This window comes from Athene noctua, chromosome 4, assembly GCF_965140245.1.
Source record: "Athene noctua chromosome 4, bAthNoc1.hap1.1, whole genome shotgun sequence".
Lineage (NCBI taxonomy): Eukaryota > Metazoa > Chordata > Aves > Strigiformes > Strigidae > Athene > Athene noctua.
Window position 1 is genome coordinate 2,886,160 of NC_134040.1, and position 20,785 is coordinate 2,906,944.

At 39.4% G+C, this 20,785-nt stretch overlaps 1 protein-coding gene across 2 annotated transcripts in view; it reads left to right on the top strand.

The window, feature by feature from the left end:
• DNAAF9 (dynein axonemal assembly factor 9) overlaps window positions 1-18,023 on the top strand; it is an 83,852-nt gene extending 65,829 nt beyond the window's left edge. Inside the window, exons 29-37 of one of the 2 annotated variants that reach the window (XM_074904261.1) lie at window positions 1,375-1,412; window positions 6,303-6,438; window positions 6,800-6,886; window positions 8,006-8,112; window positions 8,805-8,879; window positions 9,041-9,243; window positions 10,920-10,985; window positions 11,578-11,671; window positions 13,204-18,023. In XM_074904261.1, coding sequence (XP_074760362.1) covers window positions 1,375-1,412; window positions 6,303-6,438; window positions 6,800-6,886; window positions 8,006-8,112; window positions 8,805-8,879; window positions 9,041-9,243; window positions 10,920-10,985; window positions 11,578-11,671; window positions 13,204-13,316 — 919 coding nt within the window. In that variant the 3' untranslated portion in view covers window positions 13,317-18,023. Of the gene's footprint in view, window positions 1-1,374; window positions 1,413-6,302; window positions 6,439-6,799; window positions 6,887-8,005; window positions 8,113-8,546; window positions 8,588-8,804; window positions 8,880-9,040; window positions 9,244-10,919; window positions 10,986-11,577; window positions 11,672-13,203 lie in introns of those variants that run through there. The other variant, XR_012633522.1, reaches the window with a different exon arrangement.
• The last annotated feature ends 2,762 nt before the right edge of the window (window positions 18,024-20,785 follow it).

Sequence of the window (20,785 nt, forward strand, 5' to 3'; positions counted from 1 at the left end):
GTCGCTGACATTTTAAAATAGTGCGGTATGGTTGCTGTTTCATAGTTTATCTATGTGCTCTGCACTTCAAACATGGAACTAATTGCATAGACCGGTCTGTAAAATTGTAAAACTTAAATTTTGCAATTATGCCTTGCAGTGGGTTTGTTAAAAGTCAGGGAAAGCAGTTAACAGTCGTCAGAGTTCTTAGCATTGCTGCTAGTTGTGATAAAACTTTGTACATCAGTTTAGAGGTGAACTGCCCAATCGTTTTAGAAAAAAAAAGTGCATTCCTTAAACTTCCTAGCTGTTTTTAAGACACTAAACAATAAGCTTCTTGTGCTTTGCACGAGTCAATAAGTAGACATTACCTTACTGCTGCTTTTTGTCTCCGTGACAAAGAGTGTAAATAAATAATAAAGGCTACATAAAATATTGGTGAATTGATGCTGGAGTGCTGTTTCAACTTGTTTTTTCCATAATTATAGGAAAGACAATTAGGGGTTTTTTTTAAACTTACTAACGTGTTACTGCTCATGGTACTGAGTTGTATTTATAGCAGCAGTAGCCTGCAATCCTTTGACTAACATTGTTTGTCTCCTGAAGTGCAGTAGCAATTGAAGGAAGAGGCTTAGCCTATGCTGTAGACTATTTGTGTCTCGCTTTGAAGTTTCTTCTGATAAGAACTTACCGAGTAGCCATGTACTGCCCGTGACAAATCTTTCAGTTGGGAAACTTTGGTGATTTCGCTGTGCGAATCGAGCAGAGTGATTTTTATGTATCTGACTTGAAACTTTTGCAGTCAAGAAAATAAAAGCCTTTTCCTGTCTCAGAGATCATTACTGTAGAGATCTAGCTCTTTCACGAGCCTAGCATGAATCTCTTCCCTGTGTTGAACAGTAAGCCAGGGCAGGGGAGAGGTACTTGAAGGGAAACAGATAAAGTACTAAATTCCTCTGGAGCTTTTTTTAATAGTCCCTTGTCTCACACAGTAGCAAAAAATGGTATGATATGTACAGAAAGCATTATGTACATACAACCCTTCCATGAAGAGTTCCCCCACTGTGTTCTTTAGGGCAAGCTTTAAAATTCCCGTTGTTTAAATAGGAATTAAAGTAATATTGAGGCCTTTCTGATCTCCTAGAATAGGTTGTGTGGTTGGAATTGGCTCTCAAATCCATTAAAGAATTAAAACCATCTACAAAAGTAATTCTTGGGGAAGAACTCCTGAAAGACATAACCTACAGGGAAGTTCCAGTTACATGGCTTGAAGAAAGGAAACACGAAAATGGGTTGGATAGTAAGACTCTAGCTGTCGGTGTCCAAATGAATGTAAATGCTGTACTTAAATAATAATATCCATTCTTGATATACAAACATTTTTCTTTTTTTTAGGCTTCTTTTTCCCAAGTTCTTGGACCAGTGTTCACAAGGTACGTGTCACTTCTCTTGACTTTAAGCTCTGCAGAACAAGTAGCTGACCCATATGGCCAAATAAATACACTGTAAATGCATGTCGTCAGAGGATCATGATAAACTCTTAGAGATAAGAACCATCTGTGCAGAGCAGACGTTACTTTATTTAACACCATAGGCACCTGAAGAAAACGTCCAGGTATGGAGCATGGTGCGTTCTGGTTGTCCTCAGCTGGAGGAAGGGTGTCTGAGGACCATGAGTTAAACTGCTTACCTTGAACTGCTGTAACTTGTGCTGTTTTGTTAATCTAGGAGCAAAATGGATTGGACTTGAGTTCCATCCCCTTTTGGGGAGGCATGAGGAAAGGAGCTCTCCTTTCTGCTATTTTAAAAAAGGCAAAAACAAGCTGATTACCTCATTCCCCATATCCTCCTCTTAAAGCAGCATGGAGGATCCTTGCAGGGTTCATTTGACACTGCAGCAGGCAAAAAAGCTCACTTGCAAAAGAACTGTTTCTTGCCTCCATTCAGTTTTATATCCTGACTCTGAAATGTCCTCCTTGTTGGGCTTGGAACTTAGAGCAGCTGTGGGCATAAATGGGATACGATCCTTCCTGACCTACCATCAAATAAGTTCTTTAAGTTTCAAGAGCAGAAACAAATGGGGCTATAGCACCTTTGCAGTTGTTATTAACAGTTATAAAGCAGGTTTACAACATTAACACCAGTACATGTGATGTGTATGTATATATGAGAACAGATCTCTCCAGTCAGGTAGTCTTTGTTGTAGGAAGACTATAAGCTCAGCCTGAAATTGAGTAGACTAATGATAGTTAGAATTTTTTTTTTTTTTTTTTTTTTTTTTTTTTTTTTACGTCGCTGTCGGACTGCAGCGTGACTTTCTGTTCTTACGCTCACGTCTTCCCAAGTGAACTGCAGGATGGTAGTTTCTTGTATTTAAATGCAGTTGTCAGAGTAGGATGCTGCACTCTTCTTGAGGCTGTTTAGACTCTGTAGAGCTCTGTTTTGCTGCTGGAATTATGTCACCTCTTATTCATATGTGAAGGGAGCCCAAAAGAATGAAATGCAAAAGAACTCGAAAGAATGAACAAGCTAGAAATTATGTAGGTGCTATTATAGAAATCAGTACTTTTTTCTTATTTGGACAAAAAATGTTGATGCTACAAATTGGGGAACTGGCTAACAGATGAGCATCATGGTTATAGTCATGGTTGAAATTGAGGAGAGCAGGAGAGTTAAGAATATAACGAAGTATCAATAACTACTAAGAGTGCAATGCCTTTTTGTTCTCGGACAGAGTGAAAAAAAAGAATAAATACTTAAAGCTATCTTTTTTTATTTTTTTAAGTGCAATTGTACAGACCTGATTGGGTGAGAATTTGTCATTGTTCAGGGAAGAACTAAAAAATGCTTAGGACAAGCATAGCTAATTTTCTTCTGGTCCAAACACTGAAAGAAGGAAAAATACCGGAGGTTAGAAGAATGTTCTTCTGGCAGCAAATTATTTCTGCATGTTGCAAGGTTTTGTCATCTAGTTTTCAGATACAAAATGTGACATTAGATAGCCTAGAGGTCTATTCCTGTAAAGCAAATTGTTTCACATGAATAGGAGCAATTTTTGTGTAAAAAGTTTTAAGAGGAAAAGTATGCTTTGAACTGAGATGTGGTACACTCTTAAACTTTCCAGACAAATGCAGAATTGTATCACATGTATAGCAGAGAATTTACTTTGGCATAATTGAGAAATCATTTCTGGTGCAACAATAGGAATATTTAATGAGACATCCACTTTGAGAGATATTCGTCCTATTTTGTGTCACTGTACTGTCAGTGGGCCAAGACAGTGTCATACTGGATGTTGTATCAGTCTGAAAACTTGCCGTGAGGGTGTAAGAAAAGACAAGTGTGGGTGTAGGCAAGCAGGAATTAATTAGACCTTTGGATACTTACCTTGTCCACGTTATATCTTGCTATTTTGGGAGGGAGTGGGGTTAGCCTTCTGCTGCTGCTTTCCAGGTCTCCTCTGTGGTGTGGCTTTCTCTGTAATGAAGGGGTACCTATGCATGTGAGCAGCAGGACATCGTTTTATGTGACATCACGTTCTGTTTGGGAGGCCACAAGTCTAACAAATGGGTGAGAATCAGAGAGAACTGATAAAGCCTTGAGCAGAGGGACCAACGTTAGCAGTTTTGCTTTGTCTCTCCCTTGCGTACTTGTTTAAACTTTTCCAAAAAAACTTCGCCACCATCTGTGTGCTGTAATTTCCTTTTGTCTCACTCCTTCCCAATATGCCGCCTCTTTCTTTTTTTCTTCTTCCCCCCTTCTTGCACAGAAGCTGTAAGATGACGCTTCACTAGTCTAAGGGCACGCTGGCATCCCTGGTGTTGTTTGTGAAGTTGTTTTACAGATTAAGACATCACCATTGTACATTTGGGAGTAAAGAGGATCCATTATTTTTGTAAAGCATAGATATTTTTAATCCATCCCTCCTGTTTCTTTACTGCTTCTATTGAATGTGCTATTCCCCAGGCTGCAAAGATTTTTTTTTTTTAATTTTTTTTTCCTCTAATAAGGAATTATACAAAACTGAATGGTCTTCAAAATGCAGTAGCAACAGAGAGGGCAGTGGCAATTTTAAATAGACAAGATCAAAATTAATTGTTGCTAGAGCTGAGTAGGCATCTCCCACTTCTCAGCTATTTTTCTTCTGGATTATACCACTTGTCAGTCAGTTCAGTGTCGCAGACCGTTGCCTACTAACCCAGGACCGATTTCTGTGGGATACTGGCACCTACAAGACTTACGCATCCATGTGTGCAGAGCCAAAGCCTGCAGGTTCCCCAGGCTCTGAGCAGTCTCCTGTTACTTCCAAGGTGGCGAAGGAGTTTACAGCTGAGAATGACAGCTAGTGCCCAAAAGCTGTTCCCCTTCGGCAAGCACAAATGAAATGGGGAGTGACAGAGAAAGAGTGTGGGTGAGGAGCATGAGACAAGATGCACAGGCTTCTGATTTGCTAGATTTTTTTTTTATTCCTTTTCTTTTTCTTAACTTTCAACTTTGCCAGCTTAGTCTTGACAATTCCCTATTCTCTCCAAGGCACAGTGCTTCTGACTGTGATGGATGCTTCATAGCATTTATGTTCTGCAGCCTCCTTATTGTTCTGTGCCAACTTCACAGAAAGTATAACTATGCTTTTAATTAAACTTGACTTTTAAATTAATATCAAGTTTGGCGATATTAAGGAAAAAAAAAACCACTGTGCATAGCACGCTCATAATGTGGTGGTTGTCGATTAGCTTATTCATACTTTTCATCTTAATTACATGATCTACATAATAATTTCAAGCATGCGTGTGACTTGAATTTCTAAGCGTGCTTGCTGTTCTCCCACCACCCCCCCATCTTTCTCAAAAGCAGTGTTGGAGAAGACTTAGATGTTTCTGAAATTGGAGTGGAAACTTCTGCGGGAGATTTAAAAAAAGAGAAATACTGATGATGGAAATTTTCTTGGCTTATTATTCAAATTCTTGCCTGAAAGGGTCAGTGATGCGAGTAAGAGTGACTGGGAGCATATGGTATAATGCAAGTACCCCAGAAACATTTGGTGTAGGAATTTGTGTGTAAAGAAGCCTCTCTGCAAGGGTTGGTGGACTTCAAGAACTTCTGTGAAGATCAGGAATAACTGTAGGCAGCAGATCACAGTGTGAGCTTCTTTACATATTCTGCTTTAAATAGTGATGAGTTGGGGGCAGGAGACATGTGTCCTGGTTCAATTCTTCATGGATATTTGAGAATTTACAGTTCTGTCTTACACTCTACTTGTACTTACAGGGAAGTGTCTGAAATGAGCTGCCCACATTGAGCAGAGAAAAATAGCATTCCTTACACGTTCTGGCCAATACTGACATCCTAGGGAGTCCCAAGGAGTTGGCACTGCAATCTCTTTGAGGAATTGGGCTGAAATTTGTTCTGATGCAACACCTTCTTGATATAATTGGAATATTCTTGATATAATTGCGATATGTCATCTCTCGTTTTTTCCTTAATGAGAATCCCTTCCAGGGCCCAGGGCTTGATGGCTGTGATTGCTGTGTGTTATTTCTGATTGCCTTCAGAGACATCCGCAGTAGCAGGGGTTGGCTCTCATTTAACATGAAACTTGCCTTATACCTGGCAAGACTGCAGGTATAACGTGAAGACTGTGTTGCCATCTTCAAATCTGGGAAAGTTTTTCCTTAGCAGAGTCACCATTTCATCAGTGAAATCACTGGCACTAGGTGCAAGGTGAAGGAGATACTGTGAAGTCTGGAAAAGGAATTGCTTTTCTGGTGACACAGCTGAGTCTTTTAGGGAACTGGGGCTCAGGACAAATAGTTTTTCTTTTTTTTTTTTTTTTTTTTTTTTCCCTCTGTTATCTTTTTTTTGCTGCCTTCTGGGTTCAGACCTGCTGTCTGAATACCATTTCAGGGTCTTTCTTTAAAAACTGATCCAAAAAACCCCTTCTCTTGTTTTTTGAAAGTGGCAACTGTCAAAGTCCAAAACACTGATTTTTTTTTTTTTTTTTTTTAGCTGTTTAACCTCTCTTCCTACACATTGAATTTGCCAAAAGGCTTTAAATGTTACTCTTTTTATTAAACTAGTTCTCAAATTGATTCTTGTATGAATTGATTCTTTTAATTGATTCTTTTGATTAATTGAGTTTAAATTATTTCTGTGAGATGAAAGATTCCTTGCTTTTTTTGTTGTGTGGTGGTTTTTTTTTTTCTCTTCAGTGTAGTAAGATGGAAGGAAAATGAGAGAAGAATGGCTGTTATGTTGCTTAATTGTTTTTTAGTCACTGTTGCATACCTGACTTCTGTATACTATCCTCTGATTTCCTTACACAGGACTAGTGAGTACCGTGATTTTCACAAGTCATGCTACAGAGCAGAAGCATCCACTCCTTATGCAACTGCAGAGCCTTATCCGAGCAGCAAATCCTGCTGTTTCATTCATCTTGGCAGAAAATGGAGTTGTAACTAGGTAACGTTAATCACTGCCCAGTATTTGTCACTTTTGGCGGAAGGGATACATGCACTTAGAAACTTGAATTCTCTTGTTTTACTCGGGTAACTTATACAAAGGAAATGCAGATTTCTCTTAATTATTTCTCATGCAAAAGGCATCTTTCCTTTACATTTATGGTCATGTAAGTCTAGGGACTAGCAGATGTATGTTTTTGTTTGCAGAGTATGACTTGCATTACTGTTACTGTCACACTAAGGGAAAAATACTCTTAATTTTACTGTGACTAACACGTTCTGTTTTATATAAGTAGCATACAGATAGTGGCCATTTTATTGAACTTATAAAACTAAAAATCTTGATCTTCATCTCTTTATAGGAATGAGGATATTGAATTAATTCTCTCGGAAAGCAGTTTTTCAAATCCTCAGATGATGAGAGCTCGGTATTTAATGTATCCTGGCTGGCAAGTATCTAGACTGAGAAATATTAAAACTATTTTTCTAATTAACTTGAAGATTAAAAAATCTCGCTAACATTTTTTTTTTTTTTTCAAGACTACTCATTTGGAACAGGCATTGGCTTTGTAAATCATTTTAAAAAGGGAGCTGATGAGTATGCTTAGTAGATACATGATTGCTGTCCTTTTATGGGGTAAAGGATCCTTTCTGGACACCATTTAAATCAATGGCAAGATTGCTGTTGCTTTTCAGAAGAATAGAAAAGAACCCTCTGGGAATAAGCTGGGAAGGATTAGGAGGGGTGAGGTCAATAATGACTAGAGTAATTTCATTCTGACAGCTATTCAGCCTTACTGGAATGAACTTGCTGTGTCAGTCTAGCTATTAGCAGAACAATTATTTATAAAAACCAGCAACCTTATTGACAGTCTTGGCAGAGGCTAAGGGCACACTAATACATGGTACCAAGCTTTCCATTTCATACTGAGTGGTATTTTTCATGGTTCAGGGTTCTTTACACATCTTGTTGCAGTTATCCATGCTGCACCTATTTGGCAGAAAACATAAACCTGTCAGCCATTATAACTCTTGGCTAACTGTTTTCTAGTTAAGTTTATAGAGCTGGAAGCACAATTTATTTGCCATACCTTGCCAGTCTTGTATGTAGGTATATGTTTTTATTCCTAATTCTTGCTCTAAATTGGATGCAAATGAAGCTCCTAAAGTAAACAGGAACAGAGTTTGGGATGTCAGAACTGCTGGGGATTGAATGGAGCCGAAGGGAAAGAGAGAACGTGGGGAAAGAAAGTGTTTAAAACTTTTGAACAACTGTTAATCTATGTGATGATAGTATAGCAAGAATAGTACGTAGACAGTATGTGAGAACAAAAGAAATTACAGTGGGAAGAGCATCAAAAGGAGTTCTGAGTGCTTTGAACAACCTAATGCTGTTAATATTACATTTTCATGGATGGCGTAGAGAAGAAATCTTATTTTTCTTCCTATGAGCAAGGCTAACCTGTGGTGAAATAATAAATGTTCCTTTTAAGAAGTTTGTTAGGTGAAGAGAACAAGCATGTGTGTTTTTCTGTAAGCTGAAGCTGTGTGTTTGTTTTTGTCTTCAGGTATGAAGGCAAATACGGAGCTGGGTCTGTCTTCCCTCCGATGGTTCAGATCTGTGTGTGGTTTAATCGTCCTCTAGAAAAAACACGATTTGTGACCAAATGTAAAGGTACAAATGAACTTTGACTGACTTGATTTAAATCCAAATTTGGAATACTGAGGAATAGAAGGGAATGAAGGCACTGATGTAGCACAGTTATTTAATTACTGCTGGAGTAAACTTTTAAATTGAAAATTCAGCTTTCCTTCCTTAAAGTACAGTAAATTATCTTCTTTGGTGTCTGCTCTGGAAATTTTTGTTCCAATGAAAATCTAATTTCTTCAGAAATTTTTTGGTTTCTAGAGACTGAGACACTTATCTTCGTATGTTTGCTTTTTATTTTATGTTTAATTTTATTTAGTAGTGTTGAAATAACCTTTTCTAAGCGATCATCAGCTTCTACTTTTTATGCCAAATAATTCTTTGTAGTTACTAGAAAATAGGCATAACCCTGTCAGGCTACTAGAGTAGCTATATAATCATGCCTTTCGTTCTTTCCTTAGCAAAACAATGTTAAGGAGCACCATTTTACTTTCCACACACTGTAAGCGTTTGTTCTGCCAAACATGTAATTTCCCACCATAGCAAAGAAATGAGAACGTAGAGAAATGTTACGTAGTGGGGCTCCGGGGGACACTGCAGCTTCTTCCCCTCAAGCAGTAGGATGTGGATTAGAGACCTGTAGCATAGGTCTGACCAAAAGCTACACTGAGGAGGAGAAAAATAAGTGAGATAATCTATTTGTCTTCTGTTTCAAACAGCGATTAAGTCATTGCTCAAGCCAAGTCCTTTTTCTGGAAACATTTATCACATCATGGGCAAAGTTAAGTTTTCAGGTAAGGGCAAATGACTATTTAATGTGTTGTCTTGTGATCGCACTGCATGTAAATGCATTTGAAAACTTTTAGGGACTGTATTCTGTCCACACCAATGTGTTGACGTTAAGCTTAGATAAGCAATTATGAGTATGCTTTTTTTCCTTCCATCTTCTTGATAGATGCTGATAAAGTGATTGAGGTGTGCCACAACACATCATCTAATTCACTAAGCCTTGTGCCTGTTCAGGAGGGGCCGACTCCTCCTGATTCACGAAGCGATAACAGAGATTGCAGCAGTCAACAGGAGTGCTTCCTTGTGTTCATTGGCTGCTCTCTCAAGGAAGAGGATATAAAAGACTGGCTCAGAGAAACTGCAAAACAGGTTTGTAGGCACATTTACTAATGTTCAGCGTGATCTGTTTGGCATTTCTTAACAACAAAAGGAGGAATCTAAGGTTCCTTGATAAAACAAATTATTTTTTTTTTTCATCTCCTTTCTCTTCTACCAAAGTATTAGCATTCCAGGGTGTAAACGTCTTTCAGAAAGAGGACTAACAGTTTGCAAATGTGTATTGCAATTTGTGTATTGTTTTAATATCTGCTCCAGCTAAGTCATGGATTGAGCTGCTCTTGAACACTTGAGCAAATGGACAACGTCCAAAATAAACACAAAATGGTTTAGTTGAGACATGGTTGCCAAAAGCTAAAGTGTAGTATGAAATAAATCTTCTTGAAGTATCTGAATGCTGCAAAGCTGAAAACCTGTTTTGATTCACTAAATTAAACCTCCTTGGAAGTAATCCATTGAAACGGAGGGTATAGGGTGGGGTGGGTTTTTTTTTTGTGTTTTGCTTAATTTGTCGTGTGCAGCTCTGTAAGACTTCATGGATTTCTGCATGGCCAGTGTACCTGTGCGACAGAAGTTGGAGCAGGGAGCAGGGAATATGCACATCACAAAGCCTAGAAGGCACTTTTTGCAGTGGTGATGTGTTGCCACTTTGCACAGGGACGGACACGACCTGGCGAGGAGTGCAGGACAAGATGGTTCACTGCTACTTAAGGAGTAATACCAACAGGTTTTACTTTTGCCAGGCTGCACATGAATGTCTTAAGAAGTGAGTCCTGAGGCTTGATTCGGACATACACTTGGACAGAAATTGTTCAACCATACAGATTTCCTATTTTAGCACTCTAGTTGGAACCTGAGCCTACAGTCCCAACTGTGCCCTTTTGCGATGCCCGTTTTGAAACATTTGTTAGTTAAATACTCACGGTTACTTCTTTATGGTTTAGGATTTACAGAGTAACTCTAAAAAGCTGCGTAGGAAGGGAAAAAAAGTTTCCTGCAGACCATTGTGGGAGCTGTTTCTAAGGATCTTCAGATTCCCAGCTCTGTTCTAGCAGGTTGTGTTACTTCAGGGAAATAAACGTTTTCTGTGAGGGGATCTCACACTCTGTATGTAATCACATGGGTAATAACGTGGAGCTTGGAACTGAAATGCTATCTCAGGTGTGAAGTGCTTCCTCTTTAAGCAGTTCAAGACTACAAATAGTAGGGTTTCGGGTAGTTCTGAGATATACTGCGTGCTGCATAAAAGAAACGAATTATAAAACTTTTCAGACCAAAAACTAGATTGTTTTTCTGTTCCTGTGCCAGTCGTCTTCTTTTTTTGCAGTAAAGCTCTATTTAAATTGTATTGTTAAAATACTTTTAGAATTTGTCATTTCTACCGGTGCTTGATGTAAGATCACTTAATTTGCACCTTTGTTTCCAGACCATAGTTGCAAGTGCCTTAATATAGTTGAATAATTCTGTCTAAAAATTGATTTTGAAAATCCATGCTTCTAAAATAAGTACTTCTATGCTGGGCTTGAGCACGATAGCATGTGATCATAGATTTCACTACCGTTATCCACATTTTCAAGGAAGAACTTTATGTTTTGTGGTTTGGGTTATTTGGGTTGGGTTTTTTTGTTTGGTTGGTTTTTTTCTTAACTGAACTGTAGTATCACACTGTTGCTCAGTAGTACATAACCGGGGTCTTATTTTTCATACAGAAACCTCAGAGGAAAGCCCTGAAAACCAGAGGAATGCTAACCCTTCAGGAAATAAAAAACATTCATGTAAGTAGGAGCAATTAATAACAAACCCTTCTTTTGACTGATTTTCTTAAATATCCAGTTGTATGACGGAGCACCTCCCATACCTGCCGTAACAAGCTTGCTGAGCACTAAATTATCATGGTGTTTACTGTCTTTTGATATACCTGAAACACAGCTGAGGCTATCCAGGAGGGATATGAGATAGAAATCTTGGTGTTATCTCAGAGCTTAAGTTAGCTCTGAAAAGTAGGGTGAGGTGTAAGACGTTGGACGAGCTTACGCTTTTGGTTACTGTAATGGCCTTTCCCCATCTTTTCTCCCTGTGCTGTGCAGGTTGTCGCTTGCAAATTAGGATCCCAAATGCCTCATCCTGCCCTCATCAACTACATTTAGGTTGCAAGTGCCATCTCTGGAGTTGGGTTCCTAAGAGTTTGGCATGACTGTGGTTAGTGTCTCTAACTCCCCTAGTCCATATGGAGCCATACCTTCCTCCCTGGCTGTGAAGTTCAACAATAGGAATTTTTCTTTTCATCTATTTAAGTTTTTTAGGATTGTCTCTAAGCAGTTTTGAGTTTTAAGTGTTTAAGGTACGGTATATTCTTTCTGAATGTAGGTGAAACGCCACTTGGATCCACTTCCAGCTGGTTATTTTTACAACGGGACTCAATTTGTGAATTTTTTTGGTGACAAAATGGACTACCATCCATGTATCCTTTCAAATCTAGGGGTTTTTTTTTCTGAAGGTTTTAGGTAGGCAACAGGCTGTGCAAATCTAAAACGTATACTGTCAAAGCTGGAGAGCCAGTTTGATTTGTAGGTGGTAATATGAAGTGAAAAGTTTTCTTCCTTGAATCTGTGCGTGGCTACTTGCCATTTGAAGCTTGCTGTTAAAACACTTTTTCAGAGATATGATCTAAGAAACAGAATAGAACCAACAAAACAATCCCCAAACTGTATGTGAGCCTGCGCAGAGAATAATTTATGGACCACAGCTTGTCAAAGAAACATTTTTCAAACCAGATAGTGCTGTAATATTGCTTAATGCCTGGTCACGACTGATAAAACTTCCAAATGAATATAATTTTGTGTGCGTGCATGTGCGTGCGCACGCTCAAGTAAAAACCATCAGGGCTGGTTTAGGTTTTACTGCAGCATCCTTTTCTGTGCCACATATTCTTTGGTGAAGCTGATATTAGATGATTGCTCTCATTTTGCAACTGGGTACAAGAAAACCCTTTATTGAATGCAATGCAGTAATATGAACAGGGTGTTCAGAATTAGGTGTGGAGTTGCATTTTTTTTTTTTTTTAAATTCACGTAAGCAAGTAAAACCTTATTTTAAAACTACTTCAGCGTACAAGCAGTATGATTTACATAACAAATTCTGGCATATACACCTTTGTAAATGCACTGTCCTTCCTCGTCTTGTTTGGTGTCAGTTTACAGAATATAAACTAAGCAGAGTCCTCTGGATTTCTTTCCAGAAATTATTTTTATTTTTAAATTTAAACCTGATCATATTTTTGGCAAGAATATGCCAGACTAATACTAATGTTCCAGTGTGTTCCTGTTCTTCTTTCTTGTTTTCATAACTTTCTATTGCTTTGGTCTTGGTTTTATTATCGAAATTTTAAATTTGGTTTTGTATTCCCCGTTTACTTTTCACTTTAACTTCAGCAGACTTTACAAAAATCCAAGTGGGCTCTGTGATTCTGTTTTGGAATAAGAAAAAGCAGTTATTTTCTGTGCCCCGTGGGACAATTTTAAACCAGCAGACTTCTGTCTGCAGGGTAAGCTCCTGGTTACGGTATACAGGCAGAAAATAGCTTAACAGCAAAGTTGGACTTCAATATTCCCTGGGCTTTTACTCCATCACCATCTTGGTGTTCGGCAATAAAAGCTACAGGCCGTGGTTAACCACTTCGGGATGATGTAAATTCGGGGCAGTTTTTGAGACTTTCACTTAACCAAAACAGCTGTAAACATCTGCAGACCTGCTGTAGGGTTGCTGTTCTTACATTCTTCCTCTTGATTGGGAAATGTCTATTGTGCAACTCCTTTATTCCCCAGTAATACTGAGTAGTTGTGGTTAGGCCTGGCTGCAGGACTCACGGAAGGTAATACCTTGAATTTCTGCTTTCAGTAAGTGTCCCTGAACTGGCACATCCTTCAAGCCTGCATATTCTTTTCTAACGAACTCTATTCGCGCAAATGTTTTTCCTTAGTTTTTCAAAATCAGTAATGGACCAATTCATGAACGATTACTTGGAAGAAGCCAACAGGGAAATAGAGAAGTACAACAGAGAACTAGAAGAACAAGAGTATCACGATCTCTTTGAGCAGAAGACATAAGCACATGCATTCTGTGCATTTCTGAACCACCTAGTGTAAGTAACCAAAAATGCTGTTGTCCTTGCTGGTTAACTAGAAAATTAAGTGAAATGTCAGTTTTCAGCACTCCTTTTAAAACTTAAGAGATCATTCCTGTAAGGTTGGCATTTTAATATGGTAACTGCTTAGCTGTTTGTACTGTCAGGTTTGCTTCCACTTCACCTTAATTCCAGAATGTAAAAAGCATCACGTGGAATCTCTGGCTAGTAGTGGAAACTTATTTAAAAGAAGAAGAAAAGAAGCGGAACTGTATGTCCTAGTAGGTCAGAATGTAATCATGGAATTGGTCTGTCATGCAGATAATCAAACCACTTTAATCTCTGGGTGTCCCTTGAAACTTGTTGCACAGGAGCGTTGATGAGCAGTGGTGCACGTCAGCATGTGGGACTGGGGGATGTTCCCAAAGCGAGAAATGGGGGAACATTTAAAATCTCAGAAGAGCACCTGATCCTGTAGTTTTTAGGGTGTTCCCAAAGCGAGAAATGGGGGAACATTTAAAATCTCAGAAGAGCACCTGATCCTGTAGTTTTTAGGGTGTTCCCAAAGCGAGAAATGGGGGAACATTTAAAATCTCAGAAGAGCACCTGATCCTGCAGCTTTTAGGGTGTTCCCAAAGCGAGAAATGGGGGAACGCTTCAAAAACTAAACTCAGAAGAGCCCCTGATCCTGTAGTTTTTAGGGTGTTCCCAAAGCGAGAAATGGGGGAACGCTTCAAAAACTAAACTCAGAAGAGCACCTGATCCTGCAGCTTTTAGGGTGTTCCCAAAGCGAGAAATGGGGGAACGCTTCAAAAACTAAACTCAGAAGAGCCCCTGATCCTGTAGTTTTTAGGGTGTTCCCAAAGCGAGAAATGGGGGAACGCTTCAAAAACTAAACTCAGAAGAGCACCTGATCCTGCAGCTTTTACGATGTTCCCAAAGCGAGAAATGGGGGAACATTTAAAATATCAGAAGAGCCCCTGATCCTGCAGCTTTTAGGGTGTTCCCAAAGCGAGAAATGGGGGAGCACTTAGGCATCAACATTTTTCTGAGGGGACAGCATGTCTCATAATCTCTGCACAGTTTGAATCTGCATTCAAAATTGTGGCTTTTCTTTAGAAAAGGTGTTTATACATTTCAGGGTGAAATGAGATAAGTGGAGGTACCTTGCTTTCTTCACAGTCTTGTTATTGGTGTTGTAGAAAATATATATGAAATTAATGGCAGTAATCTGCAACTTGCTGCTGCTTAGAAGGTTATCTCTGAAGGGTTCTTATTTCACTGCTAAAAACTAAGTAAAGCAAGAGAAGAGGGAGATTCTTTAGTAAAGAATTCCTTTTCATGAAAACGACTTATTTCCAAAGGTAAAAAATATCTTAAGATACACTTGAAATATGAAAGAACTCGGTTTTGAAACTTTTAGAAGAATTTGCATGCCGTAACATTTCATTAAACTGAAACACCGGGTTTTAAGTACTTGCAACAAAACCTTTACTCAGCATTACTAAATGATATAGTAACAGGAATTCTGGCCACTTGTCCTTTAATTTAATTTAGTACCATTTTAAGTGAGACTTCATAGATCACGGATTGAAGTATCAGAAGGTACCCCAGCAGCTACTTAAAGGTCATTATTGAAGCTTATTTGAATAAGCAGATTATTGTAGAATGCTGTGTGTTCAGAATTTAGTCAAGTGAAAACAGTCCAGGAGGAAATTTTAATTTCTTATTCCTTTGCCTTAGGAAGAGTTCAACCTTTTAATACAACTGCAACTTTATTTTTGGACAGGTGTGTGTAATGCAGTAAGAAATGGAATGAATAATTTCTTACAGCACATTTAAAATACTTACAACGTGTCCATGCAGTCTCTTTTTGTGGCAGAAAAAAAATGAGATTTAACTCCTGCTGTCAAACCTAAGGCTAGATACAGTTTTATGCCTTACTTAAATTTTTTTATATTTTTTTTTTTTACCTTTGGAATATGAAATGGCTGAAATTTCAATAAGCCTGTCAAAAACTGAACCACCTTTTAGGGAGATGTTCGGTACACATTGCTACTAGCTGGCTGGGTGCCTGTGCTGTGGGGGTTACACGGTGCAGAGGTGAAATTCCAGGTGCTGCAGATTGGGATATAGATGTTGTAAGGTTTCGTGACTAGCTTTCCTACTAGATTTTAAAAGCTGTTTGAATTTAAGAAATTTTTTTTTTTTTTTTTTTTTTTTGCACACCACGAGACTTTATAAACTCCTTGTATCCTGTTAAAGTACAGTAAAAGCCAGTGATTAGTTTGTTTCTAGGCTTTCTGGGGCAACCCCTGTTACAGGTATAGAGCATCATGATAAGGCTCGTGAGTTTATCTATGCATGGCTATACTTTAGTCTTAATATACTGTAGTGCCTGGTAGAGTAAATGTAGCTAGCAGTGAATTCGGGGGGCTAGCGGGTGTTGACAAACTAAGTACAGTTGGTTGCATGAAGCTATTTATCAAGCCAGGATTATTAGAGTACAAAATCCTGGTTGTAACACTGCAATAAAAAGGGGCATTAGAAAATTCGTTACAAATTCTAGTTCTTTGCCAAGAAACTTAGTTTAAACCCAGTGTGCTCCTTTTCAGTACGAGTTATCTAATCTGCAAAGCCATATTTCTAGAATAGTGGTATGACTGTGTAATGCCGGAGGAAATACCAGTGGTTGGGACAGCAGGCACTTGGCTGGTGCTTTGTCTCAGCGCGTCAGTCAATAACGGAGTAGGTTTAAGTGCAATTGATTGAGCGATAGATGAAGATGCTGTAGCTTATTTTGCTCTGCTGAACTCTTTTAAGAACTCCCAATTTGTGCAGCTCTCAAAACTAAATGTCGATGGGGCTAATTCATCTGGGGTTGGCGTCGCCAGTTGTAATTGCGAGCGAGATGCCCCGTGAACAAAAAGGAAATCAGTCTTTAAAATGGGCGTGCTACTGTGCAAATTGAGCCGTTCCTTAAAAAACTGAAGCAGAAGAGCTCGGAACAAAGGCCTAGTATACTTATATACTGCATGCTATATGGTAATAGCTGTGTATTATGAAGACCTTTCACCATACTGGTACTATTTCAATTAATATATTTTGGTATTGAAATAAATTGATTACCTCAATCTTTTTTTTTTTCTTTTTTTTTTCTTTTTTTAAACTGTGACTTTAAAACAGAGGAAAAAAAAAAAATAAAAAATACCGAAATAGTGAAACTGTGACAGCGGTATCCTTTAAACATAGTAGTGCCTTGCAGATGACACCATTTATTCACAAAGCATAAAATAAATGGATGTCATGGGTTGTATTGTTTGCACCCTCTTTTTTTTTTTAAAAAAAGGAAATACGGTTTTGGTGAAAGGACTTAAAATTAACCTAGTGAAGAATATTAGCACAAATGGTTAAACTGTTTAAAAGAAAACTCTTTGAGGACTAAAATGTGTAAATGCCTGATGCTGCTGATAGTTTAATAGCAGTTGCTGATTATTTTGGAGTTACTTCTAACAATCAGCAGCACTTTTTTTTTTAGAAGAGCGTAACTTTTGTACTCTGGTCAGAGATGTTTATACTGTATCAAACCCCATCTGTAGGGTAATCTGGTTTCCTCACTCTTTTGAAGTTGAGGTGAGGGTTGAGATGCTCGTAAGGATCTAGTTTTGAAAATTTTTTTAGCTACTGTAAAACTTTAAAAAAAAAAAAAAAAAAAAAAAAAAGCACCATTTCTAAACCACAAATGTTTGGATACAGCAAAAGTGCCATTACACTGTTCCTTTATCTTTTACTGTATTTTGAAAATTGGTAACAGTAACTGTGTGTCCAGGCATTTCTGATAGTGTGAAGAAGTGCTGAGAGTCCTCAAGGGGTTTACATGCTTTGCTGACCTCCATGTTAGCAGCTTGTGGTGGTGTTTTTTTTTTTTTTTTCCTTCACCGAGAATGAGTGTGATCAGAAGTTACTGAAGTTATAGGGAGAAAAATGTGATAAACTTAAGAGAGGAACGCTTGCAACTTGAACTGCCCTGCAATCTGGGAGTATTTTATATTAAGCTGTGCAATTTGGGATTAGTCCAATTTTACACTTTGCAATTAACAGAAGCGATTGCGGGGAGGAGTTAAGTTGCATGTAAAAGTTCCCTAATAAGTTTTTATTATTATTATTTTTTAATTGAAACTTTTCCGAATTTGCACAGATTTAAGCTCTGGAATACTTTGGTATTCTTAAAAGGGAAAAATTGTAACTAGTATAGTGAATTGTAAACTGTGAGTTGTTAGAACCGCATCGTTGATCTAATTTTAGATTGTTTAAAAAAAAAAAAAAAATGTACCTCAGAAAGCTAGTGAGAAATTGCTTCATTTTTACACAACAGTCAGATACTAATGTAACACTTCTCACTTTACAATGTGCCAAAATTCACTTTTATACTAGTTCTCAATGCTTTAATATTTGCGACTTTAAGTTAAAAACTTGTATTTACAAACACTACTGTAACTTCAGTTAAACTGAATTGTGTGATTGAAGCTTTTTGCCTATTGTATTTATTACACAACTTGATTCAGTAAATATAAAATTACCTTTCCATTTATTTTTGTATTGTTTTACATGTTTATACCTGCAGTTTGTGTGACTTTTGCACCTGTAACTCAGATGTGATGGAAAGAACCAATAAACAGTATCCATCTGCTGTCTGTCTGTGACCTCTTTAATAAACACGCTGTCTCCTAAACTTGAATTTTTAAGCTTTGAGCAGTTTTCTTTTAAAATCTGTTAGTTGTTTAAGCTGGTAGAAAAGTGTAAAGACTACAATGTAAAGCTTTGAGGTTTGGGGGGTTTTAAACTGCTATTTTAAGTTTGGATCTTTTTGTTTGGGCTTCTGATTGGGTAAAATTTAAAACTTGTTGCAGGGTGATGGGTATTAATCCAGGTCTTGCCTGCTGTCTCTGCCTTTCAGCAGCTGTGTGTAAGGATGATAGTTGCACGTGCACAAATCCTGCTCCTTGTATTTGTCTAAATGAGGGTGAAGTTTCAGGATCAGCTTCTGCTGATCTAAAACCAGGCTGCTACGGAGAGGGCGATTCCATCTTACCCTCCTTTTCTGCCTCGGTTGCTGAGTGGGAGGCTCTGCATGAGTCAGATCAGTTTGCTGATGAAATGGAATCTGCAAATGGTTTCTGTCTGTTTGACAACACTTGCACTTTTTTTTTTTTTTTGTAGGAAGGTTTTAAGCTCGCTTTTTTTTTTTTTTATGAACTGTTTATGTGTTGTGGTTTGAGCTTGGAGGACAACTGAGCACCACGCAGCTGCTCACTCCCCCCTTCTTCCCCAGAAGGGAAAAATAAGCCAAGATGCTGCTCACACCCCCCCCCCCCCCCCCCACTTCTCCCCCAGTGCTGGGAAAGAGGAAAGCAAAGGGCCCAGGAACTTGAGATATGACAGGGGGGGTTGATCTCATCCTTTAAGGTCCAGGCAAAAGACAGACTTGTTAGGGGAGGAAAAAATCCAATCAATTTAATACAGATGCTAACAACAACAGACAGAGTAGGACTGTGAGAAGCATTATCACATCTTGAAAACGCCTCCCCCCCCTTCCTGGGCTCAGCTTTGCTCCCTTCCTGGGCAGGGAATGGAGCGTGCAGTCAGTCCTGCTGCTTCTTCCACCTCGGTGGGGAAAGAACTTCTGGCATTTCTCCTCCCAGGAGACAGACCTCCACAAACCAACTCTGAGTCGTCCCCTCGGGGGTGTGGGTCACCCCCGCGTGTTGCAATCCTCCCAGCACCCAACTACACCCATGGGACCTTCTTCCCACGGCGTCCCAGCCTTCTTTGGGTCCAGTCACTTGCTCCAGCGTGGGGCCCCCACATGCTGCCAATGGGCATCTGTACCTCCAGCGACCCCCTTGGGGCTCACGGGGATATGGGAGAGTCTCTGCTCTGCTGCACCTCTCCCCCTTCTCCTCCTTTCTTCCACTGACATCAGTGTTCACACAAATATTCTCCTCACGACTTCTTCTCACAACTCCTCCCAGGTTCCCTTTCTTAAATATGTTATCACAGAGGTGCAGCTACTTGGCCCGACCTTGGTGCAAAGGTGAGTCCCACTTGTTGCCGGGGGAGCTTCAGGAAGCTTCTCACAGGAGCCACCGCTGTAGCCCCCTCCCCTGCTACCAAAAAACCCCCACCACTCCTTCAAACCAGGACATTCTGTAAAAACAGTATGTTAAATGCAGCCTGGTTTGCATACTTCAAATATGCACAGAAGAAATGGCAGCTTCTGATGCACGGACCGTGCCTGGGGGGGTTTCAGGGCCGTTGGGATGAGCTGTGGGGGATGTGGGGTAGGGGAGAACTTTGCAGAGTCGGGCTGAGGGTTGGCCTCAGTGATCCCGAGGGGCTTTTCCAACCTGAGTGATTCTGTGACTTCTGACAAATCCAGGAATTTTCCCTTGCTGTGCAGCTGGTTTTGGAAAGCATCTTCCACCTGTAAATGCACTTGGGCTGTATGCGCTGCTTTTGAGCTGCTGAGTAGGAGCAGTTCCCTTTGATTTTGTGGGACGTGCTCTCAACACAACACTGAACAACCTTCCATGACGCCATAGGGTGATTGTCTGACAGAAGCAGCTAGTTACTGCTTCAGTATTAGACTACACACCCCACAAAATGCTTCACGTGTCAGCTTTGCCAACAGCATTCAGGTCCTGTTATGACTCAGGGGTGGACACATTCTCAGCACAAGCCTTTGGGCTAGATCTTGGTGTTGGCCAAGTAATGTGGAGGGTTTCCACCATCCCTCCGGTGCTTGAGTAGAGAAATCTAGTCTTGGCCGTGGCTTTAGTCATGCCTTACCCTGTGGTTGTTCTTAAGATGCTCTACAAATGCAGCTAAGTTGCTGAAGGCCAATGAAAGAAAAGCAACTTTATCAGGTTTTTTTAAGCCTGCCTGGATTATCTTTCCAGTGAGAATTTCGCTCTTCCCTCTGGTGCCTAACTCTGCCCGCTGCCTTTGTGCCCTGGTTTCTGCATCTTCCGTTCGCTTTGGATTTTCAAGATTTAACCTGAGATCAGTTTGTGGTTGATTATTAAAAACGAAAAGTTGTCGTCTTTAGGATTTTAACAGATGGGTTTTTGCAAAGAAATGCCTTCACAGAACTGCTACAGAAATTAGACTGTCAGCCCAGTACATGTAGCTCTTTGCAGCTCTGCCATCTCTAGAGCTCTGTTCCTAACAGCCCTTTAGCTTGAGTGTAAAGAGAAAAACTCTGTTACCAGTGATGAGCTGTTTGTGATTTGGGGATTTCTAGAAACTATTCCAGTACTGAAGTGTTGGGATATTTTTCTAGAAGTGAGGAATGTCCCTTTCTTACCTGACTGTGGAGTATCTGCTGGTGGAGACCTACTGGCTTAACTATCATCCCCTCCATGAACACGGTGTAGTGTTAATTTTGGCCTG